This window comes from Toxotes jaculatrix, chromosome 18 (assembly GCF_017976425.1).
Source record: "Toxotes jaculatrix isolate fToxJac2 chromosome 18, fToxJac2.pri, whole genome shotgun sequence".
NCBI classification, from domain to species: domain Eukaryota; kingdom Metazoa; phylum Chordata; class Actinopteri; family Toxotidae; genus Toxotes; species Toxotes jaculatrix.
In genome coordinates, this window is record NC_054411.1 from 12,236,145 (window position 1) to 12,262,983 (window position 26,839).

Below are 26,839 nucleotides of genomic sequence, written 5' to 3' on the forward strand. Positions count from 1 at the left end.
ATTTTGAGGTCAAAAAAATTTTTGACTTTTTTTGCCCGAAAAAAACGCCATACTATACTATGACGTTTTTTTTGACATTTTGAGGTCAAAAAAATTTTTGACTTTTTTTGGCCGATTTTGACGCCTTACTATACTATGACGTTTTTTATGACATTTTGAGGTCAAAAAAAATCTTGACTTTTTTTGGCCGAACAAAACGGCATACTATACTATGACGTTTTTTATGACATTTTGAGGTCAAAAAAAATTTTGACTTTTTTTGGCCGATTTTGACACCATACTATACTATGACGTTTTTTATGACATTTTGAGGTCAAAAAAATTTTTGACTTTTTTTGCCCGAAAAAAACGCCATACTATACTATGACGTTTTTTATGACATTTTGAGGTCAAAAAACATTTTGACTTTTTTTGGCCAAAAAAAACGCCATACTATACTATGACGTTTTTTATGACATTTTGAGGTCAAAAAAAATTTTGACTTTTTTTGGCCGATTTTGATGCCTTACTATACTATGACGTTTTTTATGACATTTTGAGGTCAAAAAAAATTTTGACTTTTTTTGCCCGAAAAAAACGCCGTACTATACTATGATGTTTTTTATGACATTTTGAGTTCAAAAATTTTTTTGACTTTTTTTGCCCGAAAAAAACGCCATACTATACTATGACGTTTTTTATGACATTTTGAGGTCAAAAATTTTTTTTGACTTTTTTTGATTCAAAATGTCATAAAAATGGTCATAGTATAGTCCGACTTCAAAATCGGCCAAAAAAAGTCATACTTTAGAAAGGCCTCAAAATGTCATAAAAATGGTAATCATACAGTAAGGCGTCAAAATCGGTCAAAAAAAGTCATACTTTTTTTCTGCCTCAAAATGTCATAAAAATGGTCATAGTATAGTAAGGCGTCAAAATTGGCCTTAATAATAATAATATTCCTTCAGATACAATAGGGCTTCGCATGAATTTCGTTTTCGGGCCCCAATAAACTTGTTGATATCAGACCACAAGTTTCTGTGTAGTTGCAGAACCAAACTTAGTGGAGCAGGGTCTCTGAGCATTCATCACAGAAAGAACAGCAGGTAATGGTATGTCTTTTTAGTCTCTGGAGGTATCATTTTGCTGCTGGATAGGATTTGTGGAACAACTTGAAAGATCACGTTATTGGTTAATCGACATTTGAGAAGTCAAGCATACCCCTTTTACAAATACATTCCAATGGCTTAATAATGGCGTCTTTCTGAAACAAAGCTCTTATATCTTTCTTTTGTTATTATTCTGATAACCAAGGGGTTCATGAAAACACTCGGTGTCTGTAACGTTTAGACCCGGAACCGACATTAGAAATTTCGTATCACTGTCGGACACATATTTTAAAAGGTTCACTGTGGGCATGCGCAGTCGGTACACAACTAAGAAGGGAGATACCCTTTGTGCTAGTGCAGTGGTTAATGCGTGTTTACTTATTTTATGTCAACCGTAGGTCACAACCTCAATAACACCTACCTGCCAACAAAGCACAGCTAAACAATAAAAACAAACCTCCCTGTTTTCTGCCATTTTAGCCGGCTGCTAGCTTCCTCCGTGCAGCAGTGGGATCATGTTTACCTCCCAGACTTCGTCCTTCCAGGATTCAATTGACGTGGAAGAGAGAGATGACTTTGACAGCGAAGAAATTGCAGGATACAGCCAGAAAATTCAGCTGAACTGCTATTACACCATCTATCTTTATCAAGGAACAAGGTAAATGTGATGGGGAATTTTGCACACAGCGTCACTTTATTTTATTTATTGTTGGATTATTTAATGTTTTTCACAGTGGCTACGTCTTATTCTACAGGACATCACACAATTTTTTTCTTCCCTGATTGCACCCAGAACACTCTGGTGTGTAAAGAGTGTTGTGTTTTGTTTTTTCCACTGTATGAATTATTACCACAGTCTACGACTCTTACCCTGAAGCAGTCTTTATTTGATATAGTCACCAGTTCCTGAAACTGTCCATGATTCTCACGAAGGTAAAACCAGACTTGTCCATTAAACTAACCAGGTGATGAGTGAACTGTCAATTGTCTTAGATCTGAGGCTTCTGGGGAAAATGTGGCTTGGAACCAGAGAAGAGCAGACTCCACAACGAGTCAGGATGACTTTAGGTAACAAAGGAGCCATCCAACTACCTTCTCCTTGCTTTCACTGGTCGTTTCTCTCTGGCTTTATCTGTTGTGCATTGGTGTATCCACGGGCTGCCACTGGAAATCCAACCAACATGGAATCAATTTTGTTTTCATTTGTGATTTTGTTCTGATTGGTCATTGCTGTGCTGCTGAGTTACATTGCCTTTAGGTCTCTCCCATTCTCAGTCAAATGAAGTTGACAAAAAGTGAATGAAATTCCTTTGAATGTGTGGGTAAAGTGTTGAAGAACAGTGGCTAAATGCATCCTGTTAGTGACTGTACGTTTTTGACACCCAGGGGGGAAAGGCACAGTTACAGCTATGTGACTCAGTTATGTGTTGTGTTGGATGTGGCTTATGGTCATCTGCTTTCTCCATCTCCTCTCCATTGACTTGAGTGGCTTCCAAATTTCTCATCGCCTTCACCAGCTGCTCCTATCCACACTGACTCTCTGCCTTGCCCACAGCCTGACACTAATTGACAGCAGCCTGCCATCAGAGGCTGAACCTGAGCTGCGGACCTACATTTCAAGGAGGCTGAGCAAAGGAGCCTTGCTTGGAGGGATGGGCAACATCGCCACTGTGGAACTCAGGTAATCATTTGACATTTTGCATAACAACTTTTTGCGTTAGTAACACTCAATACTTTTTTGTACATAGGTATACAAAATAAGTGAGCTGATGAACACAAATGTGATCATAATTTACTCTTTCCAGTATCCCAGAGGAGGCAGTCGGCTGCTACTGCTGTCTCCTGGAGCAGGAAAGATCTCCTGAACAACCTGATGCTGATGGCAATGGATATGTTATCTGCTTTATGGGTGGCTCTGAAAAAGGACTGAACTTATATCCTTTGCATAATGATGTTAACCTAAGTTATAAATATCATCCAAGGTCTTCCAGCATTAATATTGTACACAATCCCTGTCATTACAAAATGTTCTTTCCTGCATTGTTATAGTGCTTCTACATCATTATATCTTTGCACAGAGAAGAAGCTAATAGCTCCAATTCCTTGACCCGACACACATTTAGATTAGAGCTTGATAAATACGTCCAAGGCCTGCATAGCAGCCTGCAAACCCCAGAGGTATGAGAATATGATAACAGTGTAATGGAGTTATACATTTGTCATTAAGTTAGTAATGCAAGATTTATTTGTCCCTCTGTGGGTGTGTCAGCTGCAAAACCTCGAGACGGAGGTGCGTCCCTATCTGAGCCGGTGGTACGAGGAGTCTGTGATGCACATTTACCGAGTGGTGCAGCTGGTCCAGAGCAACATCAGCTTCTTGCTGCACGCTGTAAGTCATTTTTTCACCACTAGTGTATAAATCAATAACTGAATAGTGCTTTTCATATCATTTCACCTCAAGAGTATCCTATCATAACCACGGCCACAAACCCCTCCCTTATAGCAGCTCATTTATAGCTAAAATCATGTAAGAAGTGAAAAAAAAAATCACTTTAACGGAGCAGTTGACCCAAAAACACAAACAATAAATTATTTTCCCAGAAATGTTCAGTGTGATTCGCCATAGTTGGGTTGACATTGGTTTATTTTGTTATCACTTATCACTATCACTTCTGCTTGTATGGAAATATACATTTTCTCCAGAAGAATCATTTCAGCTGATAAACCTTCTGTATACAGGCTCTGAGTCACACACATGTAGAGGTCATCAGTTCAGACGAGAGGACAAAGGCTGATGTATCCAGGTGAGTCAGGTGACAACACCTGTATCTACACCACAATATCTTTAAATCCTAAGCAGCAAGTGTATTTCCATGTAGAATAGTATAATAAGCCTCTGTTTGTTAGCTGTTATGTTTGTCGTACTCTGCACCAGGTTCATTAAAGCAGCCAGTTTGCAGGGTCTATCCCAGCAAGACACCACAACAGCTTCTCTATGTAAGGCTATCTCAGAGGACACACAGTCTGACCTGGTTATAGACTGCTCCACCAGTCCACCCACACTCTCTAACACTGGTAAGACATGCACTTGATGGTGACAAATCATTTGCTTCTCTGTACTGTCTAACTCTTTTAAGAGTCTAATAAAGGTGTTTTCTGCCCCCAGTCAGCAATCGCTTCTGTGATGACTGGATTCAGGCATTTCTAAACGCTGCAGAGCGTTGTAATCCCTTCCTGCTCAGACAGATTCTGGAGAACTTCAAACTTAAGGTGGGAAAATATACACATAGGCACACTATAGCAGGGTTTTTCAAACTTTTTTGAAGGGCTTCAATAATAGTTGTTTTCATAATCAATTACTCCGCCAATTATTTTGCGATTAATTGTTTTCTTCATAAAATAGTATAAAAGGGAAAAATGCCAATTAGAATTTCCTGGAGCCCACAGCGACATCTTCAAATACCTTGTTCCATCTGAAGCATCAACCCAAAACCCAAAGAGGTTCAGTTTACCATCACATATGTCAAAGAAAAGCAGAGAAATGACTGAGAAATGTTCTTTATTAACAATGTTCAGAACAGTAATTCTCTGTGGATTGACCAATCAATTAAAGGACTGATCGTTTCAGTTCTACTTTTTGTGGCATAACTGCAACATCCACAGTTAAAATCCTAAAAAAAAGGGGAAAAAAGAGAAAAAATGATCCCTCTTGCCCACAAGATTGAGAAACCCTGGACGACAGCTCTCACTTCCTCTTGGTAGAACAAAGTATAACCATTTTTTTACTCTCCTGTCTTTCTTTCATCCTTCTTTCTTAACTTGTTACTTTCTTTATATTCAAACCCCCTGCAGGCCATTCAGGACATGAACAGTCTGAAGCGCTTTGTGCGACAGGCAGAGATGAGTCACTACGCCTTGTTTCGATGCTGTCAGTTCCTGCAGGGCTGCGGAAATGGGGATGTGTTGCTGCAGAATGCCAGGGCTGAGCACAGCGACCTGCCTGAAGCATGCAGCATCATCACTGTCCTGGAGGAGTTCCTCAAGGAACAGTCCCAAGCCCAGGCCTGATTCCAACTTAAAAATCAGTTGTATATTTGGTGGTAAGACAGACGGCTCTACCAGCCACAAATCAGATAACGAAGTATCATTCTAAACCAAGCACTACATCCCATTTTAAACATCAGACTGCCAGATAAAATTTGGCAATGGGAAAATTTTCAATTTGCCAACTGTTATGGCAAATTCAGAATTTAGACATAAATTTCTCCGCCAGAACAGTGGTGGTCAGATCTGGAATATGTACTGTAAAACACTCACAACTTATACTCAGCTTTTCTCAACAAATGTTTTTTGTTTTGGACTAATTATAGTTTATTGACTCAGTAGCATCACTGCATTGATATTATTAGTTAAGGTTAGTTGTTAATTGAACTGTAAGGAAAATAATTCAAATTAAAAAAGAAAAATCGGTGTGAAGATCAGGGTTGATCTACTTGTAGAGTGGCACTTTTCCCAATCTTTTTCGCAGTGTTTGTGTTGTGTGAGTTTGCGTAAGAGTACTATGAACCAAATATTATTTACTAGTGTTTTGCTAACTGACACACAGAACTGATCCAAACTAAAGCGCCTGCGTATTGGAGCAAATTTATCAATTACTAATTTGATGTCCAAATATTCTTTTATAATTTTGTATTTTTATTTAATTGTAATAGTTTTCTTTTGTGAAGAAATATATTTAGAGTGCACAAATCACTTTTATGCATTCCTTGTTACATTGGCCTTGTTTTTGCTTATATTTCAATCCAGTACTTGCACTACTATATTATTATGTTTTTGTCTAATGAATACTGCTACTGTACGTACTGTATGCCTATCAAGTGATATTAGATATCTGTTTAATTCACCTCTGGGAATGAAGTGTTGTAGATATGAGTGTAAGTTTTGGATAAAATGTGTACATTAGAACAAATTTTCTGTTTACAAACACATTCATAACCTTCACCAGCTCAAGAGATCCTGAGAAAACGGGCACTATGTGACCAGTCACTCATTACATTTACTAAACATCTGTGTATTTTAAAAGGTTCTGCAATATTAGTATCTACGGAAAAAAATGTTAACTATTAAATGACTATAAGAAGATGATATATTAAATTGCTCACAATAATATTAGCATGCCTAAGTTTTATTTTCCTCACATTGTGTACCTGCAACAATACACATTTTTATATTCCTATAAACCCATAAAGGGTTAAACCATTCCCATTAAAACCAGTCCAAAGTGTGGAATACAGCAATATCAATGTTGGTGGTGTATACTTTAAAACTGTGAACCGGGTGACATGTAAATGAGTCATTTTATTGTTGTGAACCATAGTGTGGCTGACCCAAAGTGCACATGTGTAGACATTTCTGTACAGCGTGTTCTCTGTAGTTATAAATGACTGCGTTTCTCAGTCTTGTATAGACAGAGCTGAAATAAATACCACAGTTGAACCTCTTTGTTGTGTTTGTGCCTGTTGTCTCACATGCATAAGTTTAACAAAGGCGACAAACTTAATTAACACTTTGGATAAATACCGTTTGTTTCGCTTAAGTCTGAAACACAAAGATGAAGATACTAAGCTCCAACAGTTTTCTGTACAAGGAATTATGCCCATCCGGTCCATCACTGGTGGTCCTTAAAGTGGACATTATATCCTCCAGTAGACTTCCTCCTCATTTTGCTCCTCTGCAAGCAGAGAGAAACAGATGAAAGCTTGGGACTTTCAGATGAGAAATGGTTTGCAGCCGTTGCATTTGTTGCTTAAATAATTCAGTTCAATATTTAGGCAACTATGGCTGTCTGACATGTTCTTAAGGAGAGCAGTGGCAGTAACATGAAGGAGGATTTACCTATTGTGTGATCAGACGTCCCCCTCAAAAGAGACCCTGGTACATCATAGATGCTCTCTGTTGGGTCTGAAATGGATTAAAAAGAAATTTCAACCAAACAACAACAAAAAATGCTCATTATGTTGGCATAACCAAGTATTTAAAAGCAAGGTGCTGTAAAAATAAATAAATAAACATAATCTTACCTTGGTGTGCAATAGACCTCCTGTATGACAGAGGAAAGTCATATACGCCCTCGTCCATCCCTCCTGAAACACTGGTCTCGCATGTCTCTGAGGGGACATAACATCAACACACAACAGGGCATGTTTAACCACCATCACACTACGTGCTGTATTACTTTGGACAGTAAATTATCTAAAATAAGATCATACGGTTTCTAGGTGGTAAAAAGTCATAGTCTCCTTCTTGTCCATCCTCTGCATTGCTCAGTGCTCCGCTGGACCACTGAGGATTGTTTGGATTATCACCTGAAAACGGAGGAGTTTAGCACCATCTTAATGAAACCCAATTCAATACTTGGCCTACAATGTACTGGGGGAAAAAAGACCACTTGTGAAAGTGCAAATATGCAGATAAATTTAAAGTTTACCATTTTGATGCTGGTAGTTACAGGCAAACGATATGTTTTGGTATGTGGCCTCCTCACTGTTCAGCTCCTGAGACAGGCAGACAGAGGAGGTGACACCCCTGGTTTCACAGAGGATTTGGACGGAAGGAGCAGGGGCAGAGAGGGGCCGAGCAGGTAGAGACTCCATCATACTGACACTCTCTGAGCAGACCGGTGTGCTGGTGTTTAATCTGTCTCGCAGCTCATACTCTTCAAGGCTGAAGAGAACAAAGAGTGTAAGGTCAGTAATTGGTGTGATAGGGACTAAGGTGTGTGCAGCAGTTGTGTTTGAGATATGCTAAACCCACAAGGAAAATCATCCTCATGTATCTTTAGGGTTTCAAGTCCAGTTGAGCAAATGTGGATATTTTAGTTCAGGTAAACATGTGTCCGGAAGGGTATGTCCTCCTCCCACTTACTGCGAGCCTCTGGACTCTGAAGCCCTAGAGGTAGAGAGATGCATGGCTTGCCACAAGTGTCCTACCCACTCCTTTCTGAGAGCTGCCGTCTCTGCTGCCTATACGCACACACACATACACATACATACAGTGGTTTGGAGGCAGAGTTCACAGCATTTGGTTTGAGTTGGTAACCTGAAACCAGACCTGCCAAAATTACACGCACATTTATCAGCTTACGTAAAATGACACAAGTGACACCACAGAAAGGACTTACCAACATTTTTCTCTTTCCATTTTTCATGATGATCTCAAACATAAAGCGCTTGCTGTCAGCTCTCTGGACCTCTCGCACCGACTGCACCTGGTGGACAGATACATATATTTAGATTAACTAAATCTTATGTGTCCTATCTAGAGACAAAGCAACAGTGGGGATAAATGTAGCAATACCACAGAGTAGAAATACTCTGTTACTTAAAGTAATAGTATCAAAATATACCTAAAGTGAAACTACTAATTAGGCAGAACGACCCTTTTCCAAAATATGTTTTCTTTGATTACATATATTGATGAATTAATGTGATAAAGTGGGGCTAAAGGTAACTACTTTATATGCTGTTAGATAGCTTAATCTTTTGTATTAATTATCTGAATCTTTAGATTAACTAATGACTAAAGCTGTAAAATAAAATGCAGGGGAGTAATATTTGACTCTAGCATGTACCAAAGCAGAAGTATAAATGTTACATGAAATGGAATTACACAACTAAATGTTCTCAAGTTACTTTAACTGCAAAGCAATTTCTGGTCTATCAACTGTAATTAGAAATGGAGGACTTACTGTGTGAATGTAGTAATAGCTTCTCAAGTGTGACTGTAAGGAGAGTGAGGTCAACATGATAATGTTTGAATCGATTAGATCTTCAAAAGAACAAAAAATAAAAGTAAAAAAAAAATCTTTAAACAGTCAACAATCACCTTTTAATTACAGGTTTCAGAAACGAGAGGTATCAGGTAACAGGCTTTTTACAGGAAATTTCATAGATTGAGCCTGAGCATAATTTACCAAAATGGAATTTAAAGCACTTTATACCACAGTAAATGTCTAACTTACAGCATTGCCATTCTCCTTGGTATAGAAGAACAAGGTTGTATTTTGAAGCCTGAACCAATATGTCACCCATCGTATTTTCTAAGGACAAAAGACAGAAACAACAGATAGCAAATCAGTTTTCACAAACATGTGCTCACATAAAATACCAAGAAATGTTGTAACTTACCAAAGTATCTTTTCTTTTCTGCAGGAAGCCTTCAAACAATAGCTTAGTCCCATCTACAGACATGTTGGTCCCTCAATAGACAATAATTTCACACTGTGGCTATCAGATGCTCTATTTGCATCTACCTGTGTTTGTGGTGTAACTTCCTCCTCTCAATAGCTGAGAACAGTGTCATACACAGCCCCATCATCTACCCACTTCTCTATTCCGCTTCTCAAAAGTCCCAGTTGTTCACAAAAACAGTTGATCTAGCATTTATTTCACACATCGACTTTTGGAATGACTGCTTCTAAAACTACTCTTCAAGAACACGCACACACAGGGACGTCAATGGGTGTAAATGTCATTTATTACAGATATTTAAAACCATTTTATTTTCCTTTTTGCTGTGAAAGTAACTGTGATTTTATCCAGTTCCACGCCTACGGCTGTGGTGTATCGTACAGTTCTTTACTGTAAATGCTGGAAAAGAGAAGAATAGGAAGAAACACTTTCATGGTTTTAAGGTGGGAGAGGTGCGCTGAATGGCTGTTAGTAGCATAATCCCTTGATCTACGGTGCCTCTAGCTTCATAAAAATATAATGAGGGACAAAGCTCTATTTCAAAACCAGAAAAATAAAAACAGAAGCAGATAGTCAATAAAGGATACACCATGAGGACAGCTTCCATAATACTAAATACAAAAATGGAAAATGTAAATCCCTCCATCTGTTTCATGCGGTGCACTCAAAACAGACAAGAAAACAAAGGAACAGGTTAATAAATTAACACACAAAATAAACAAGTGCATGACACCCATGACCTTTCTAATGTAGAGTTAGATGTAGAGTGGTTTGTCCCAACACCTCCTGCATAAGGTGTTGCTTCTGGCTTGTGATGCTGTCTACGTGTTCCAATCCTAAAATTGTCGAGGAATACATACATGATATACTGCATATACACATCTATAAACAGATTCAAGTCCCTTTGTGGTCTTCCTGTGTATGGCTGCCTCTCTCTGGTCTCCAACCATCTAACTAATAATACTGACCTGAGAAAAAAAAACTGGATCTGCTGAAAGCATCCAGTGACTACTAGGGTTTGATCGGGACTAGACCAACAGATCACAGAATGTCAGCATTTACAAACTGACTAGACAAGTGATATTTCAATTGTTATCACCACCCCCCCCACCCCTTTTCCCACAAAATAAACAAAAAACTAAACCACACTCTTCATTTTTAAATGCATATAAAATGTACCTATGATTTTGCTCATTTGTTTCTTGCCCGTGTTGGACTGTGGGAAGGGGATGAGGTGGTGTTTGGGTCTGAGGCAACAGGCCTGGTTGGTTAGTTAGCCAGTCTCTGAGAGTCTTTCAGGTAGGAGGGGGAGGGGCAGAGTCAACAGAGGGACCTGGGGGGAGGAAGTAGCTATGTCATGCTGTCTGATCACCGCTGTTTGAGCAGCGCTCTGTACATGGCGAAGCCCAGCACGGCAAACACGGTGGCACCGACGCTCGCTCTCAGCCAGAAGGTGGAGTTCTTCAGGTCTGCCTGAGCCATGTGCCTGTAAGAGGGCGACCGAAACACAGAGCGGGAGAGGGTGAAAAAGGCAGTGAGAAAAAATGGAAGCAGCATAAAACACGATGGTTCCAATGATTTTTTTTTTTTTCCCCCCCATTTGTAAAACCACAGTGGGATAAGCTGCCAAATAGCAAAAGAAAGTCATGTGTTCTCTCTAGTGGAAACTTCCTGAATCAGGACCATAAATGACCAATATCAGTGGCCTGCGATACCAGACTGAAACAGGAACACATGCTTTCCCTTGACATTTGGTTTTGTTTTAGTTTGGGGAACAGGACCAAACAATAAATCAGTTGAGTGAAAATAAAGAAAGATGTTGGACTACGAGAAGCAGTTGCTCTAATTTGCAGTGGGAGGCAGAAAACCAGAAAAAATAAAACTAATGGATTATTGAAATTGTACAGAGCCCTTGACAAAAAAAAAAAAAAAAAAAAAAAAGAATTTTGCTTAATGTTAGTATGAACATTGATTTCACATTATATAATATATATTGCCTACTGTAGAAGGCAGCAAAGGAGGATCAATATTCAACCAGTGGGAAGATAGAGAGAAGATATTTATCAAGTTTTTACAAAAAGAAAATTGTCAATTATCCGGTAAATTACATCTAAGGGATCTCACAAATAACATAATATTGTGGTGAAAAGCCAAAATGTGAAGTACTGTACAGTCAAATATCTCAAGTCCAAGTTCAAAATGAACCCATATTAAATTCATGTGATCGCAACACTAATGGCACCCATATCAAGAACATAAACTATTTATTTGTGATCACAAGTCATTTATCGTGGGCACAAATTTTGACACCCGCCGGGCACCGTAAAAAATAGGTTAACACCTGCCCTGACAAACGCAACTCCAACTGACCTAGTAAGAAACACAAACACTGGGGAGGTACGCAGACTGCAAATCAGCGCAAAGCAAAGACAGCAAAGCAGAAAAAGAGAAATCCAAATGTTATATGTTGGCGTATGACTTCAACCGTGACTCAAATCTTCCAACAGCTCATCAGAGTGCAGAAGTGACTGGTCTACAGTTAAACCTACAATACACACACACGCCCACACGACTATATGCTCAGGTAATGTGTGCTCCCTGGAGCAGCTCTACAGCTCTCTCTACAGCCCTTCACGACCTAAACATCTTCAGCCTGTTGCAAAGTTTTCCAACAATTATCAGACCTGCAATGAAGCGTACTCGCCTGTCCATCCACATGCATCATATACAGTACAACATTCTTCTCTGTGGATGTGGTCTCTGCCTTTACCTGTCTGAGGGAATTAGCTGCCCAGCAGAGGCCTCCATAAAGATGGACCCCTCCACGTTGGAGACGGCTGAAACCTGCTGTGTCAGGCTGAAATCCTCCTCTGACAGCAGGCAGCCCCCCACAGCCTCCACCCAGCCCAACAGCCTTTCTCACACACACACACACACACACACACACACACACACACACACACACACACACACACACACACACACACACACACACACACACTCAAATGTAGTCGGTAGAGCTGGGTGATACCTCAATATAATATTGACCAGGGCTACAACTAATGACTATTTCCATCAGAAATTTATCTGGTGATTAAAATATTTTTAAAAAATAATGAAACACGTCCATTTAAAGTTATGAGAGTTTAAGGTGGTGTCCTCAAATCTCATTTCATCTGATAGTCAAACAGTACAAACCCCAAAGATACTTAGTATTATGATATTATTTATCAATATTCACATTTGAGTCAAACAATCCTAATACCCTAATATTAATTTGTTAAACTCCAACCTCAGAGCTGGGAAACAGCATCAAAACAAAACTGATGTTGTGCTCTTGAGATCTATATTATTGGGATTTTGGTTGAATGACATTCAGTTGATTTTTTGGTCATGTGAAATTTCACTACTTTATTTAAGTGTTAATAGTTATACTGTCAGTGTGCAGTAGAATACAAAGTGAAAAATACTGCAATATCCAGTTTCATCAGTATCACCCAGCCCGAAAAGTAGGAATTTTAATCACCACCCAAACCCTTAAAGCACAGGCTCAACCATGACACTAGCCCTACCTTGTCAGATGTCACTGCACACTTCAAACAATAAAAAGCCATACACACACAGACACACACCACATATCCAAACTGTACACACCACATGGCAGCCAGACTGGAAATGCTGTGGACCTCTTTGTCGCCGTGTAAAATAAATTGAAAAATAAATAATTTTCTTGTCTTTTGAGAGCAAGTTTCTTCGTAAATATAGAACATTTCCATTTTTTTTCTATTTAGTTGTTGTTTTATGCAACATGACTAGGATAACATGAATGAATGAATGAATTCATACCACATAAAATTAAAGTAAAATAATCCCAGACAACCAACCCACTTTTCAGAAAACACACCAGGTATTCAGTGTGATGTTTTGGCCCCTTGCACTGCCAGGGCTGGCCTGGTTAGTGTCATGCTATTAATAGTATCACACATTACAAAGGCATCAACACAGAGGGTTAGTGCTTGATGCAACATTACAGTACATAGCCCTGCCTGAGTCCTTGAACACCCACCCAGACGTACAGGCCAAGAAAAGGCCTTAAGAAAAAAAAAAAAAGAAAAAAGAAAAAAACCAAAGCCCTTTTTTTTTTTTTTTTTTTTTTTTTTTAAAGGACACAAATCAAACATACGACACGCTACTGCCCAACACCTGAAACCGCCATTCAAACCCTACGTTTAGGTTCAGTATACCTCCATCTTATTAAAAACACCAAGCTCTCTTTACTGTAGAAATGGACTGGTGGAAAAAGAAAAACATTTTCCCCTTTAACTGAAGACCGAGACATGCCACTGGTTACCCAGAAAGAGGTGGAGAACAGGTGAGTCGTGCAACATAAAGAGCAGGCAGATTAGCAGAGGGTGAACACATGCAAGAGGAAGAGAAAGAGGGGCAGCCAAAAACATGTGTATGAACACCTAGAATTTGGAAGGAAAAAAAACACAGACAGGAAAAACAAAATGGGAAAAACAAAATGAAATGACAGGGTGATTGGTACAGTGCAATACAATCAATTTAAACATCAAAGAAACACATTTCGATTTCAAACATTAGACTATTAAATTTTATGAAATCTTAACCCACAGGAGAACCAGTGAGAGGGAGTTTTTAATTTAGGGCACTCACAGAGGGGTAGATACAATTAAAGTAACACGTGCTTTTCAAAATAAAATGTCTCCTGTAAGTGCAGACTTCAGTGTTACGAAATGAAGACAAGGTGTGACTGAAAACATCAGAGATAATCAATCAAGCACTTTCTGATAATTGATGAAGGTTGGTGAATAGAGAAATCAACAGACAGGAAGAATTTTAATCCTTAAATCACATGTCAAACATGCAGACATCAATGAGGTTTTCAGTTTGGATGAAACACAAACCAAAGAGATTGGTTGTGTTTCTCTGATTTTCTATGCTTGTTAGTCAAGATTTACTGTTTGCATATCCACTGCAGGACATCACTCACATTGGTTTTTAAGCAATTATAGCACTATAACATTCTATATAACAACAAAGTAAATATACTAGAACTATCTAGTTCTCATTTCTACAGAAATGAAAACCTCTGAATGAAATGGAAATTTTCTCAACTCGTATCATCTTGATCTAATTTTACAACATTCCTGTGTTGCATATAGGGGTCAGTATCCGGAGTTAAGTTTGCACTTCACAAGTGTCTTCATGCATGTTTTCCCACACAGATTCAGACACACTGTTACCTCCCTGGCAAGCAGCCTGTGCGTTAGCTGGCACAGCACAGTCACACTTCGCTGTGTGAGACTGTGCAGAGAGCAGGTGGGCTGGCTGGAGCTGGAGCAGAGACCAAGATACCTAACATGACTGATGGGTTTTACGCAAAGGAAGTAAATACAATTTTGACACACTGGTATGGATGTAAAGCAACTTGTAAATCTGAGGCTGTATTCACAAAGTGGCTAATCCTCCAATAATCAGCAATCAATGAATGTAGTCTGTCTACAGTGACTGGTTGACAGGCAACTGTCTGTGGCAGTGAATTGGAAATAAAACATTCAGTGATTTGAAAGGTAAACTTGTGTTTATGAAGTGAAATTTGGAAATAGTGATGTTGGGAATAACCTTATTAATTAAATATTGGGGCATTTTTGAAGTAAATGTAATGGTACACAACTTATAAGGGATGAAATAGCTCTTATTTGTTGTTACATGCCTATTTGTTGGAAAATTTGCTAATAAAAAGACTTTGGAGAGAATTATATTAAATTTATATTAGAAATATGTTTATTTATAAATGTAATTATAAAAATTTCTTTGATCTTTGATGAATCCATTGATGAGTTAATACAAACAACTTAATACCAATTTTACTCAGTAATCCAGAGATGACCATGTAATCAGTTTTATTAGAGAATTGCAATCTGAAGAGCGCATGTTTGCTTGAGAAATAATTGTGACAGCTCAGATATTTAAAGTTCTTCAGGGCTGCAATCTGCATTTTTCCAGTCGCACAGTTGTGGAGAGTTGTGCCAACTGTCCGACGTTAGTGGACAGTTTCAATATGTGAGCTGTGATGAGACTCATTACCTGCAGCATTTGACAGATTGGGAGCAGGTACTTAATGTTTAAGGAAGTCCTCTGGGCTGCCTCTAACTTCTCTCAGACTCATGACTTACTTTAAACCGTAAAATACTTTGCTAATTACTCTTAGACCAAAAACTTATAACCAAAGTCACAACCAAAGATCATTCTTTGTCAACAAGCTACCCACTTTGCTGACATTCAGCTGAACAGACAGCTAATCCCTGCCAGCTGTGGGAGTGTCCTACAGGTGGCATCTACGTGGGAACACAACAACAAACAAAAGGAGAATTTCCCTAAAAACAAGCATAATTCAACACCACAAACAGAAGACTATATTTTTGGCACTACCACGATGTTTCAATGCATTCTTCCCTGCAGTGGATATGTTGTGTAAATCTGACCACTGGCGAACACTAAAGGAAAGCAGAGGAACTGTCACCATCACCAGTGTTAGAGAGCTTGGGTGAAAAAGGAGCCCCTCTGTGACTCACCCTGGAGGTCCAACCCGAGGGTGGGAGACAACAGAGAGGAGGAATGAGTCTATGTTAAAACTAGAGCTTATTCTATGTATGAACCTGTTGAAAACGACCCTGCGGAGTTGGGCCTTAATACTGCGCAGCAGCTCCAACTTGAGGAGGTTCTGACACAGGCAATAGGTGCACCTGTTGCAGGCACACATGCAGCGGAGACGGGCGTGGCTGCGGAAAGACACACAAAGATGCCTGTATTCACCACCGTACAAAGACAACACGCACCACACAGCACGCACATAGGAAGAGGAGGCCAAAGCCAGCTAGATAAAAAACCTCAACCATGTTTAACCACTGGATTAAATGAAAGCAGGATCTACTTTGACTTTACTACTCTGAACTGAAACCTTTATTGCTGCCATTTACCTCCACCTCCCCAATTCTTACTATATTCAAAATATATACAAGCAAACATCTGCCATGAACTTTTAAAGTCTAAAATATAGGAAAATAAACAAGGAAACAAAAGGACAAGAAAGCCACAAAGAAAGGAAGGAACAGAAAAGGAAAAATTTTGAGGATGAAAAAAAAAGCTCTCAAAATCTGTTTCTGACCACTACAATCTTTCTGTGACCAATTTCCCACTATGTTAGATTTTAGACCAGTCTGTTAGGCCAGTCTTCATTTTGCTCTTAAATTAATCCAAGTTAAGGATTTTCACAGAAGTAAAAACTGACTTATTTTAAGCCTAAAAAGTTAGCCACCTGATCCACAGGCAAACAGTGATACCCACCGACCAGTGGCACCAAATAGTCCCAAGTAAATAAATAAACAAAAAAAATTAGTTGTGTTTTGTTGAGAATTTAATGGAGACAATGATGAGAAAAGGTTTATTTAATAGTTCATTTTCATTTGTCCAGGAAATGTCCTGAGCCTTGCTCATGAGTTACCAGAGATGCTGAGCCCTGCCACATTAAGAAGCCACATTTTTTATTTTATATGCATTTTTTGAGTGTTTTGAGTCACCTATTCACTGTTTGAGCCAGAATTCACCCTCGATCAGTAGATTAGTTTACTCCTTGTTGAGTCTGGACAAGCACTTGTCTTTAAAAGCTGAGCCTTACTACTTAAACTCACGGCCTAGCGTGCAGCTGATCCAATTGTAGCCGAATCTAGAAAATAGGATTTCTGGCCTGCTAAAATAACATGGAGTAGGCATGTCCCATTGAAAGCTAATTAATCTACTCTTAAATCTAATCTGATCAGAGAGCTTTGAGGAGTTAAGACACCCTACAGGGACAATAAAGTCACAAGACTGACCTTGCTGAATTTCAGGCAGAGATCTGACAGACTGCACAAACACATACACACACAACCAAAGACCTACAGCAGAATGTTTATTTAATTTATTTTGGTTGGTAAGTAGAGAAGTGAGGAAACTAAAGTCCTCATCTGCTGACACCAAAAAATTATTGAGGGCAAAATGCCACTGCCTGTGCAGACACATACTTCCAGAAGACAGCTAAAAGTGGATAGGTGTATGTAGGAAAAGATGGGCATGGTAGGTAAGGATGCAGGACTCACAGAGGTGTAGAGTGTGAAACCATAAAGCAGTTTAATACTCACGGATACATGGCCATTGTGGTGAGTCTGGTGTAGATGTCTTTGTTGGGGGCGTCGTTCGTGTTGCACGTGAAGGGCTGAGGTGGGTGGAGCTTGTGCTTACGGCAGAACTCGTGAGGCGACAGGCTGTAGTGCTGTCGCATTTCATGCAGGTCCGACTTGGCAGCGATTACCACACACGGCGTCTTGCTATCTATGAAGTATTGCTGCCAAACACAAGCGTTCAATGTCAGACTGCATGACGCCGACTGTCAGTGCTTCTGACAAACATTTTCCCGTCTGCTGAAACACATTTCATCTACACACCTTGTACACTTTGGCGCAGTATTCAAAAGAGCGTGGATTATTAATGTCATACACCAGGCAGACCACATCACAGGCCAAATCTGCCTCTGACAGGAAGTCAAAGTCCGGCATCACCTCATGGAGCTTTCAGACAGGGAACACGAAAACAGCGAGAGACAGAGCGTACAAATGGATGGATTAACATTTTGCAGATTACTAATGCTGATACGCGGCAAAGTCTAAGCAAGTGAGATTATGTAACAGTAATCCAAAGAGCAGATGATTCCTCTGAGTGAATGGCTCTTACCAGCAGGTACTTCTCCTGACCATAAACATAGGTTGTGCTGATGGCATAGAAGGACTTGTGGTCTTCTCTAATCCGCCTCTGTCGCTGTGGCAGAAAATGAACAAGCAAATTAATCATTATGTACATGAATCATATGACTTAAATGTCCACCAAGAGGCGAAACACAGCTACAGGTAAAAACAAATCAGTGTGGAGTGATGAGGAGACTCTAACTCTAACTCAGATTAACACGTGAAATAAATAGAAATGCTGCATTTCCATCATGTTCCCATCACATTTTTTTCAGTTTGACTTTTGGTGCTCTTTAAATTACATATTCTAAAAGCGCCCTCTGCATCAGTTATTTCCACCAACCTGCAGATTTCTGCCCAGGAAAGCTTGGAGGAAGCCGCTCTTCCCGCTGCCCCGTGCCCCCAAGACATTGCAGCGAAAGACGCTGCGCTGGGTCTGTTTCTTCTGCAGATCGATGCGCTTGTTACGTGTCACTGAAAGAACAGGGAAGGCAATAGTATACGATGAACAATACAACATGCAGTTATACTAATACATTCTTTTCCAACAAACATCTGATTGTAAAAAAGCAAACCTCAAAGCCAATTCAAAGACAGAAAAAAAAACAGCTGAAGAAGAAAATAGTAATACAGGTACTGATCAGTGGAACTCTGCACCGAGAGGTGTCCGTTAAAATGTATTACTTGCTTTTGTAAGACAATCAGCACACAATTCTGCAAAACCCAAAACACCAAAACAGAGGTTAATTTAATTACAGTCTCTCACCTGTAATGGCAGCTGCTTGGGACTCCTGTTCATAGATGATGGAGTAGCCCAGGTAACCTAAATACTCTAAACTACGTTGTACATCTAGATATGTTGTTAACCTAGCACAAGAAAACACGTAAGTCATGATTAGTCCGGCAGCATTACTTTTAGATTCACATGAATGATGTATGTCCTAGAGTGAAAGTACTTATATAAAACTAAAACAGTTGCATGTGTGTGTATTACAGTCTATGGTATTAATAGATATGTTCCACACTCACGTCCACTGAGAGAGGTATCCCTGGTATGTGATCCATCCTTGATCGTTAGTGCAAACCGTGTTGTTGACATCCGGGCCCCATGGCATGTAGGGAAACACCTTGAACAAGTCCTTCACCTCCTCCGGCGACAGCGAGCAATCTCTGTCCTGGATCGAGCAAAGTGCACATAAACATTAATTTGACCAAGTTTGGATTCTCTTTGGACATTAAAAAAATCATGGGTGATAAGTGAGAATCTTTTAAATAACTAAGCACAAAAGGGGCCATCCTTGAAAAATACAAACTTAAAACGTTACACATGCATCTTCAACAACAGGGAAATGAGCAGTTTGACCACTCACTTTGTCATGCTTGTCGAACACGCTCTGAAGGAAGAGGTAAGCGTTGTGATTAAGCTCAGTGGTGCAGTCTGGAGGGATCTTTATCCTGGAATAAACAGATGGACACAAACATTATTTTAACAGAAAGCTCTGGAGCACTGACTGAAATTTCTGATGTTGCCTTCAACAGTGACAGAGGAAGAAACAATGTGCTTGAATCACTTCAGGCCGTCAAGATAACTAGACTGTTTCAGTAGAGGAGGAGAAATGATATGACAGCTGTTAACTGTGATTAACATGAGACTACTCTAATCTGTTCCCAATGCACTTTGTCACATTTTGCTTTTTCCATAAACCAACTTCTCCACCTCAGCCAAGCATAAAAACTTTTTTTGCAATACTTTCAGGTTGTTTTTATTTTTCAAATTTCCAGTGTTTCCACTGAATTGTATTTTATTTATTTTGTTTTACCAAAAAAGGAAAAAAAAAACATACTTTAAATCTGTACTTACATGGGGAACAGGTATTCCTGTGTGAGCTCCAGGTCATCATCATAACCAAACCTCCTTAGCACAGTCCAGGTGGTCTCGTGTCGACCTCTCTGTATGAAGAGGGTGTGCAGGAACAGGAAGCCTGCAATGAAGAGCCAGTGAGATTCAGAAACTGAAGAATATGTGACAAGACAAGGGGGACTGTTGAAAGCAAATGAGAAGGGATAAGTAATGAAGAAGGGCAGGTAGGAAAGAGGACGAATATGAAAACGAGAAAACAGGAGTGTGTGTGACCTTTGAGCGTGAGTCCATTGTCTTTGACTCCATCTGTCATGTTCCTCCTGACCACGTTCTTTACATCCTCTAAGGCCTGGGGCGCCAGTGGTGTATTGAAACACGTTCTCTGTACACATACACACACACATTCGAGTGATACACTGACCCAAAAGAAGTTTCACAGATAGTTGCCATGGGGAAATCTTTATCAGATCTACTTCACGTCTAAACCTGCCTCCCCAAACCAGTCCAGCCATTTTCCCCCTTATGTTATTAATACAGAACTTCACAGAAAACATCAAAAAGGTTTAACGGCTATGTAGCGACAACAATAACGTTCACAGTTACGCTGTGAAGAGGAAAACATTACCTGGAAGAAGTTGAGCTCATTGTCATTAAGGATGCCGTCGTTGTCCAGGTCAGACACTTTAAAGATTCGAGTTAAAGCCTTAATGCAAGAAGGCTTCAGCTGTAATACAGAACAAATGCATTCTATTTAGGTGGTTACATGTACTTCTATAATGCACAAACTGTGGCAGCCAACTTTACAGATACAATACCGATACAATTTGATACCTGCACACTTTACATTAGACAGTGATTACAGCCTGGAAACTATTTAATAGAATAGAATAGAATAGAATAGAATGCCTTTTATTGTCATTATACATCTTTTACATGTACAACGAGATGAAAAGCATATCCTTCTTCAGTGCAACATGTATAAATATACAACATAGAATAAAATAAAATAAAATAAGATTAAATAAATTTAGTGCACGTCAAAAAATATATAAAAAGAAAGCTATACAACAATATGAAGAGAGAGTTAAAAAAACAAAATACAAGGGGGGGGGGGGGGGGGGGGGGGTAAGGTGCACCGTTCAAGAAAATATGGGTTATTGCACATTACTGAATATTGCACAGTATACAGAACCATTTCCATTTAAGAACCATTTCCAAGTTGATCTCAAGACACTGCTGCGCTAAATAGTCAGCGGCCTGCCCCGACAGGCGTCTTTTAAGTTTTTATTTACTGTATGTGTTGGCTCACTGTCACACTGTCATGACTCACTGGGACTCTTGACAAGAACTGAGCCAGCGTTAATGTCATTACTAACACTTAAGCTTTTCCTACTGTGACAAGTTAAAATTCTGTATCTGCATCTACTGTATAGACCTCACCTCCTTCTCCTCAGGGCAGTATAGGGGTCCTGTTGGGTGGAGAACGGCCTTCTGGGCGTAATAAAACAGCTCAGAGATGTTCTTCAGGTTTTTGGCAGAGCACTGAGGAAACAGAGGGCACACACATGTGGAAATGCCCTGAACTCTCGAGTAAAATCATCAGGAAACTCATCTATACAGACATGAATATTTCATAGGGTTTCTACTATGTTCATTTCCATTACATCCTACGTTAACAACTTTCCATCATACGAAGTTAGTATATTTACTCAAGTCAAGTCAATGGTTATTTTTTACTAAGCAGATTAAGTTTTTAAAAATCTATAAAACAATCCATCTTTATACAGCAAATTAAACCACACAACAGTATATCAACGAAACCAGTCCTACTGCAGCCTGTTGCAACATCAAAATGCAGTCACTGACAGAGCCCACTTTGGCTGCAGAGTGAGCACTTTTACTTTTACAGTACATTTTTCCACACTTTTCCATCGGTAAGATTTTGAATAACTACTATCATAATACTTCTTTTGCCACTGATAAAGGAAAAAAAAGAAGAAAGTAGAAATCTAAGTAACTCAGAGAAGCAGGACATACAACCAGCTCAGTGGTGAAACACTGCTTGACATACTTTTCATACGAGGCCAACTCTCAGCAGCTGTGTGACTGTCAAAAACTGTGTCCACTGGTTATGTGCCTTCCCTCACGTCCTCCTTACCCTCTTCTTTTAACCTTGTACCTAATCCAGCCGAGGTGGGCATGACTGGGCTGCCTCATGGGACAGAGGGAAATCTGAACAGTAATGCAGACAGAGGCCAGCGTCTTCAATGACAGCCATGCCTCTCAACATACTCACAGCCTATCAGTCAGCAGGCCTTGGCCTCGGAGCACGGGGTTCGGTAATATAAATCTATTAATGACTCAGTCAGAGTGTAAGTGGAGCCAGGAGCTGGACTGCAGTCCAAGAGCAGCTGGGGGCCGATCTGTCCTGCACACAGCCAGTCTCACCCTGACAGTCACTGCTAGTATTGGATTTTCAATCAGCTTTTCACATTTCATTTGCCACTTCATCGCTTTCAAGTGCTTCATCTCTATGACATTTAACAGCTGCCTCACTAGATCTAAAACATTTTTATATGCCTGTGAGTGTGTGTGTGTGTGTTTTGCATTGATCTCCTACCTCTACGCAGGTCTCAATATCCTGGTATTGATTCATGATTGGCAGGATGGTCTCCATGCTGCTGTGTTCCACCAGGTCTGACTTATTCCCCACAAGGATTAATGGTACCCTGCCATTTAGTAAAACCAATTATTACTATGTTAAACAATTAGTTCTTTTTAAGCAAAAATGACAGAAATTCTCTGGTTGCGGTCTCTATCACCAATCAGTCCAGTGAACAGTTCTACAATATGCGTCTCACTTTGTGGCCGGAGCAACATGATTAGCAAAAATCAGCTAGTGTGCCACAGACATTTCAACAGTAAGATGGTAACATAGTGATTTACTTAAAAAAAAAAAAATCAGTCAATCAGGAGTACAATCAGCACCCACCAAAAAGCATGCTTGCTATCATGTGAGCCTAATATGGGACAGAGCAACTAAAAGTCAGATCAGCTGCTACGCATTATACCATTTCAACATGATAATAAGATTGCAGACACACAGAACCATTAGCATAGCTGATTTGATTTGCAGGGAAGACACAGACATATACACAAACACACGTATTAATGTGGCATGAACACACCTGCTGTCTTTGTCCGTTCTGTCATTTATGAGGGGAATCCAGTGGCTTGTCACCTGGAGGGGAAAAGCACAACATCAAACACTGTAGCTGGGCAAACAGTCATTACAAAAACTAATTAAATTTCACTGATTAAGATGAAAGGCATATGGAGTCTGTTTCAAACTCTGGACAAATTCCAAGCAGAGAGAGAGAAACCGTGCTCACCTTTTCAATGGACTTCTTGTTGTTGACTGAATAAACTATGCAGATAACATTTGCCTGTAAAGACAAATACCGATATTAGTTCCTTGTGATAAACATCAGACATAAAACGGGTAGAGGCATTTTGTAACCACATGAAAGTCAGACTTCAAACCAACCTTGGATATTTCTTGATACAGTTGCTCGTCTGACTGTTCTGCTTCTATAAAATATCAAAAATGTGCATCAGTATAGTATTTTATGTTATCAAGCCTTACTCACTGTTACCACATAAATTTATTACTATTAATATAGAGTTAGGATCATGAGGTATGTCTTTTAGTTACCAGACTGGGCTTTATTTGGCCAGTACAACCACTTTAAAAAAGAAATGCCATCAACTGTCATGATATCAATGATGTGTGTGTGTAGTGGGAGAAGCTTTACCTGAGTAGTCCACAATATGTGTGGGCACCCTCTCTGGGGTGACGTCAGCTGGGATGGTGATCTCCTCAGCTCGAAGAGGAACCTGGAAAAAAGAGGACAATGATCTCAAATGCTGACAACAAGAAAGAGACGAGGAATATTACAAGTGTCCTGTATTATCAATATTTTGCTCATCACTCTGACATCTCTGACCGACAGTCAGCAGCATATATACGTTCAGGATGTGTATGTACACCTAACAATTACCAGAATGATTTCTACCATATCTACCCATCTGATAATCTGTACATACATACCTCATCGGGAAACTCCTCACTGACCAGAGACATAATCAGTGATGTCTTCCCCACTTTGGCTGAAAATAGCAAAACAAAACACAGAAAAACATTTTTATTACTGTTTGGCATTACACTCGACTTAAAAAAAAAAAAATACATGGGCTGTTAACATGTGACGGCTCTACCATTTTAATTGAGTGGTCTGGTTAAGTGACAGGGAACAGATAAGAGCAGCGGAAGAAGGTTCAGAGAAGCAGCCAACCTAATTTTTCAAAACCAAAATTTTTTTGTACATACTAGAGGTGTGCAATCACAACAAAATATACCACAAAGACTAAATAAGTAATTCTTATTACACCTGAATGATAAGTTACTTCATTAGTGAGTTGAAGACTAAAAGAAAACTGCCTTGTTTTGACGATCAAACAAAACCAAAGTACATCACTTTGGGCTTGAGGAACGTATTTCTGACCATTTTTCACTATTTCTGACATTTTACAGACCAATCAATAAACTTAAGAAACAGTACATCAAAATAATCATAATTGTTGCACTAGCTTACACTGCCACTTGGCTCTCAGTATCTTAACTTGATAGCCAGGTCACCCCGCAAACTGTACCCTACTGAACTTCACAACACAGACGTTGGCACGTAGCACTTTGGCTGCACCTCTCAAGAACAGTCAGGACCAACTCGCCTAATGTGGCAATGTAGGCCGTCCTGCATGGCCAGAACTAAAATATAAATAGTCCTGACAACACGTGTTTTAAAGAGAATAAACAGACCAGGTGAAACACAGACAGGATGGGATGTTTTGCCTTAATTCTGCTTTCATGCCAGCATTAAAAGGTCAAGGTCTTCGGATCACAAACTAATATGAATCCATAATTCTGCCTAACATACAGTGCTGCTCTGTGCCAACTACAGCTAAAAAAAATTAGTTGATCAACAGGAAATGTAATCAGAAATTATTTTAATAATCGATTGTTTATTAATACAAAATACTAAACATTTTTAAAATGTCAAACAAAACAACCTTTGTGAAGTCATCACCTTGCACTTTTAGAAATTGTTTTTTTAACCTGCCTTTTCGCTAGTCTTTTTTTCAGCTGATTTTTGTACAGCCCAGTCAAGTCCAACACAACAGCCCTTCAGCAGATACCACCTTCATAGTACTTATCACATACAGTTTTTTTTTTCATGAACCATTCAGCCAATTAGCATCTAAAAGGGACTTTTATATTGTACTATGTAAAACTACAGTTTGTGACAGACATCCTCAAATTATGTCTGGTTATGGGAGGCAATAGGCTGAGTATTAAGACATGACAGCACATGGAAACACTGGTGAGATAACGTTTAGCTATCATGCACCATGTGATACTTAACCGGCTCTCGACACCAGACAGAAACCAAAGCTCCAGACTCTTATTCTCCTCAATGAATGACTTTCAAACGTTGTCTCGCTGTATTTCTCGGCCCCTCGGTGCACATGTAATCACACTCTTACCTTCACTCCGTCTGCTAGCATTAGCATTAGCTCTCTCACTAGCATGTTAGCTACTAAAGCACTCTACCGCCTCGGGATTTAAAACGCCTGCTACTTACGTTCTCCTACGAGTAGTATCCTCACGTCCTTTCTCATGTTGGAGCTTGGTTTCCTCTACAGAAAAGGACAGTCTTTATTGTTTCATGTAGTCCTCCTCAGGCAGTTTACCTAACCGTCGGGCCTGCGCACTCGCGTCCTAGCGCTGTCAAACTCCCGGCGCCTTTGTAGGACAAAACGGACGGACAGTTTTCGGGTGCTCCTTCGTGCTTTCTGCGCGCTTTCTTCTTCACTTGCAACTTATCGGCTCGTCGTCAATGCAATTTAGGAAGTCATCTGTGGCGCATGTGTCTGAAACTTCATGTTAATCTCGCTCTTTTTGGGGATTTCTCTGCATTTCGCAGCGGATGTTTCATGAGCATGCCCGACCTCCAGTACCCGGCAACTACAGCACGCCGTGCGGGACAATCTTCACATTAAATTTGAAAACGCGTTATGCTGCCCTCTGGCGCCAAACAAGGGAACTGTAAGCTTGAAACTCACTGTGAATGTGGAGCACTTCAAAATATTAAACAAAGATTCAGAATATAATGATTTGAATATCTGACATTAATGGACATAATTTCTTATTTAGTGTCATCCTTAAAAAATAAATTACATAAGTGCAGGAAAAAAAATACACTCAGTTGGCAGTTTATTAGGTAAACTTTATTAGGTACTGCTAATAAACTGAAATCAGTTTATTAGTTTATTAATAAACTAATAAACTGAACTAATGAAGTCCAATAAAACAGTCCTGTAAAAACCCCTAACTTCATGAAGGTTATAATAATGAAACTATATTAGAAAGATGTTGATTAAACTTTTTGGTCGTTTTGATGGCTGCAGTTTGTGGCGCTGCTGAATTTAATTTCATTAAATGGGCAAGCGTTTCTATTATTGCCTGCCCCCGTTTATATCACTGAAGGCAGGCTAATCAACAGACACACCTCTCTGTATGATGCAATGATGATGCACAGTACCACAAACTATATCCACATACATAATGCTTGCACCAAGTTAAGGCCAATGTTACCACAACTAATAATAAGCATACTAATAATACCTGCTGCTGAAGTCATGTTGGCTAAAATTGACATTTACAAATGCGGTTCAGGTGGAAAATGCTTATCATAATTGAAAATGGGCAAAAAATAT

General features: G+C 39.5%; 3 protein-coding genes across 9 annotated transcripts; 1 reads left to right on the plus strand and 2 right to left on the minus strand.

The window, feature by feature from the left end:
- The first annotated feature begins 1,409 nt into the window (after window positions 1-1,409).
- On the plus strand, window positions 1,410-5,156 carry c18h17orf75 (chromosome 18 C17orf75 homolog). 2 transcript variants are annotated; one of them, XM_041063293.1, is made up of 10 exons: window positions 1,410-1,746; window positions 2,082-2,156; window positions 2,644-2,769; window positions 2,894-3,022; window positions 3,206-3,266; window positions 3,358-3,477; window positions 3,828-3,892; window positions 4,024-4,163; window positions 4,255-4,358; window positions 4,941-5,156. In XM_041063293.1, the coding sequence occupies exons 1-10, from the start codon at window positions 1,604-1,606 to the stop codon at window positions 5,154-5,156; spliced, it is 1,179 nt and encodes a 392-aa protein (XP_040919227.1). In that variant the 5' UTR covers window positions 1,410-1,603. The 2 variants fall into 2 exon arrangements, with proteins under 2 accessions (XP_040919227.1, XP_040919229.1); XM_041063295.1 differs by lacking the exon at window positions 2,082-2,156.
- A 1,421-nt stretch (window positions 5,157-6,577) lies between these two features.
- Window positions 6,578-9,462, minus strand: LOC121198917. Its single transcript, XM_041063296.1, has 10 exons — window positions 9,275-9,462; window positions 9,109-9,186; window positions 8,836-8,868; window positions 8,269-8,355; window positions 8,013-8,110; window positions 7,576-7,811; window positions 7,358-7,453; window positions 7,169-7,255; window positions 6,984-7,049; window positions 6,578-6,819 (listed from the first exon to the last, which is right to left on the minus strand). The coding sequence occupies exons 1-10, from the start codon at window positions 9,335-9,337 to the stop codon at window positions 6,782-6,784; spliced, it is 882 nt and encodes a 293-aa protein (XP_040919230.1). The 5' UTR covers window positions 9,338-9,462; the 3' UTR covers window positions 6,578-6,781.
- Window positions 9,463-9,611: 149 nt separating this feature from the next.
- On the minus strand, window positions 9,612-26,079 carry rhot1a (ras homolog family member T1a). Of its 6 annotated transcripts, none has more exons than XM_041062231.1 (21): window positions 25,705-26,079; window positions 24,114-24,172; window positions 23,818-23,899; window positions 23,550-23,593; window positions 23,395-23,448; window positions 23,191-23,243; window positions 22,623-22,731; window positions 21,443-21,544; window positions 20,628-20,726; window positions 20,276-20,384; window positions 20,003-20,123; window positions 19,512-19,596; window positions 19,171-19,316; window positions 18,908-19,008; window positions 18,485-18,615; window positions 18,131-18,214; window positions 17,845-17,967; window positions 17,542-17,744; window positions 16,021-16,143; window positions 12,108-12,251; window positions 9,612-10,823 (listed from the first exon to the last, which is right to left on the minus strand). In XM_041062231.1, the coding sequence occupies exons 1-21, from the start codon at window positions 25,739-25,741 to the stop codon at window positions 10,706-10,708; spliced, it is 2,127 nt and encodes a 708-aa protein (XP_040918165.1). In that variant the 5' UTR covers window positions 25,742-26,079; the 3' UTR covers window positions 9,612-10,705. The 6 variants fall into 6 exon arrangements, with proteins under 6 accessions (XP_040918165.1, XP_040918166.1, XP_040918168.1 ...); XM_041062236.1 differs by lacking the exon at window positions 9,612-10,823 and adding an exon at window positions 14,597-14,695 and having other exon boundaries at window positions 12,121-13,806; XM_041062232.1 differs by lacking the exon at window positions 12,108-12,251.
- Between the last annotated feature and the right edge of the window lie 760 nt (window positions 26,080-26,839).

Excerpts from the sequence above, each read along its gene's own strand:
- c18h17orf75 (XM_041063293.1), top strand. The coding sequence starts at position 1,604 with ATGTTTACCTCCCAGACTTCGTCCTTCCAGGATTCAATTGACGTGGAA. Across the intron at positions 2,157-2,643 it reads ACGAGTCAGGATGACTTTAG|CCTGACACTAATTGACAGCA; the intron begins GTAACAAAGGAG and ends CCTTGCCCACAG. Across the intron at positions 3,267-3,357 it reads GCAGCCTGCAAACCCCAGAG|CTGCAAAACCTCGAGACGGA; the intron begins GTATGAGAATAT and ends TGGGTGTGTCAG.
- LOC121198917 (XM_041063296.1), bottom strand. The coding sequence starts at position 9,337 with ATGTCTGTAGATGGGACTAAGCTATTGTTTGAAGGCTTCCTGCAGAAA. Across the intron at positions 9,187-9,274 it reads AGAAAAGAAAAGATACTTTG|AAAATACGATGGGTGACATA; the intron begins GTAAGTTACAAC and ends TTTTGTCCTTAG. Across the intron at positions 6,820-6,983 it reads GACGTCTGATCACACAATAG|AGGAGCAAAATGAGGAGGAA; the intron begins GTAAATCCTCCT and ends CTCTGCTTGCAG.
- rhot1a (XM_041062231.1), bottom strand. The coding sequence starts at position 25,741 with ATGAGAAAGGACGTGAGGATACTACTCGTAGGAGAAC. Across the intron at positions 24,173-25,704 it reads GATACTACTCGTAGGAGAAC|CCAAAGTGGGGAAGACATCA; the intron begins GTAAGTAGCAGG and ends TGCTATTTTCAG. Across the intron at positions 17,745-17,844 it reads ACTGCGCCAAAGTGTACAAG|CAATACTTCATAGATAGCAA; the intron begins GTGTGTAGATGA and ends TGTGTTTGGCAG.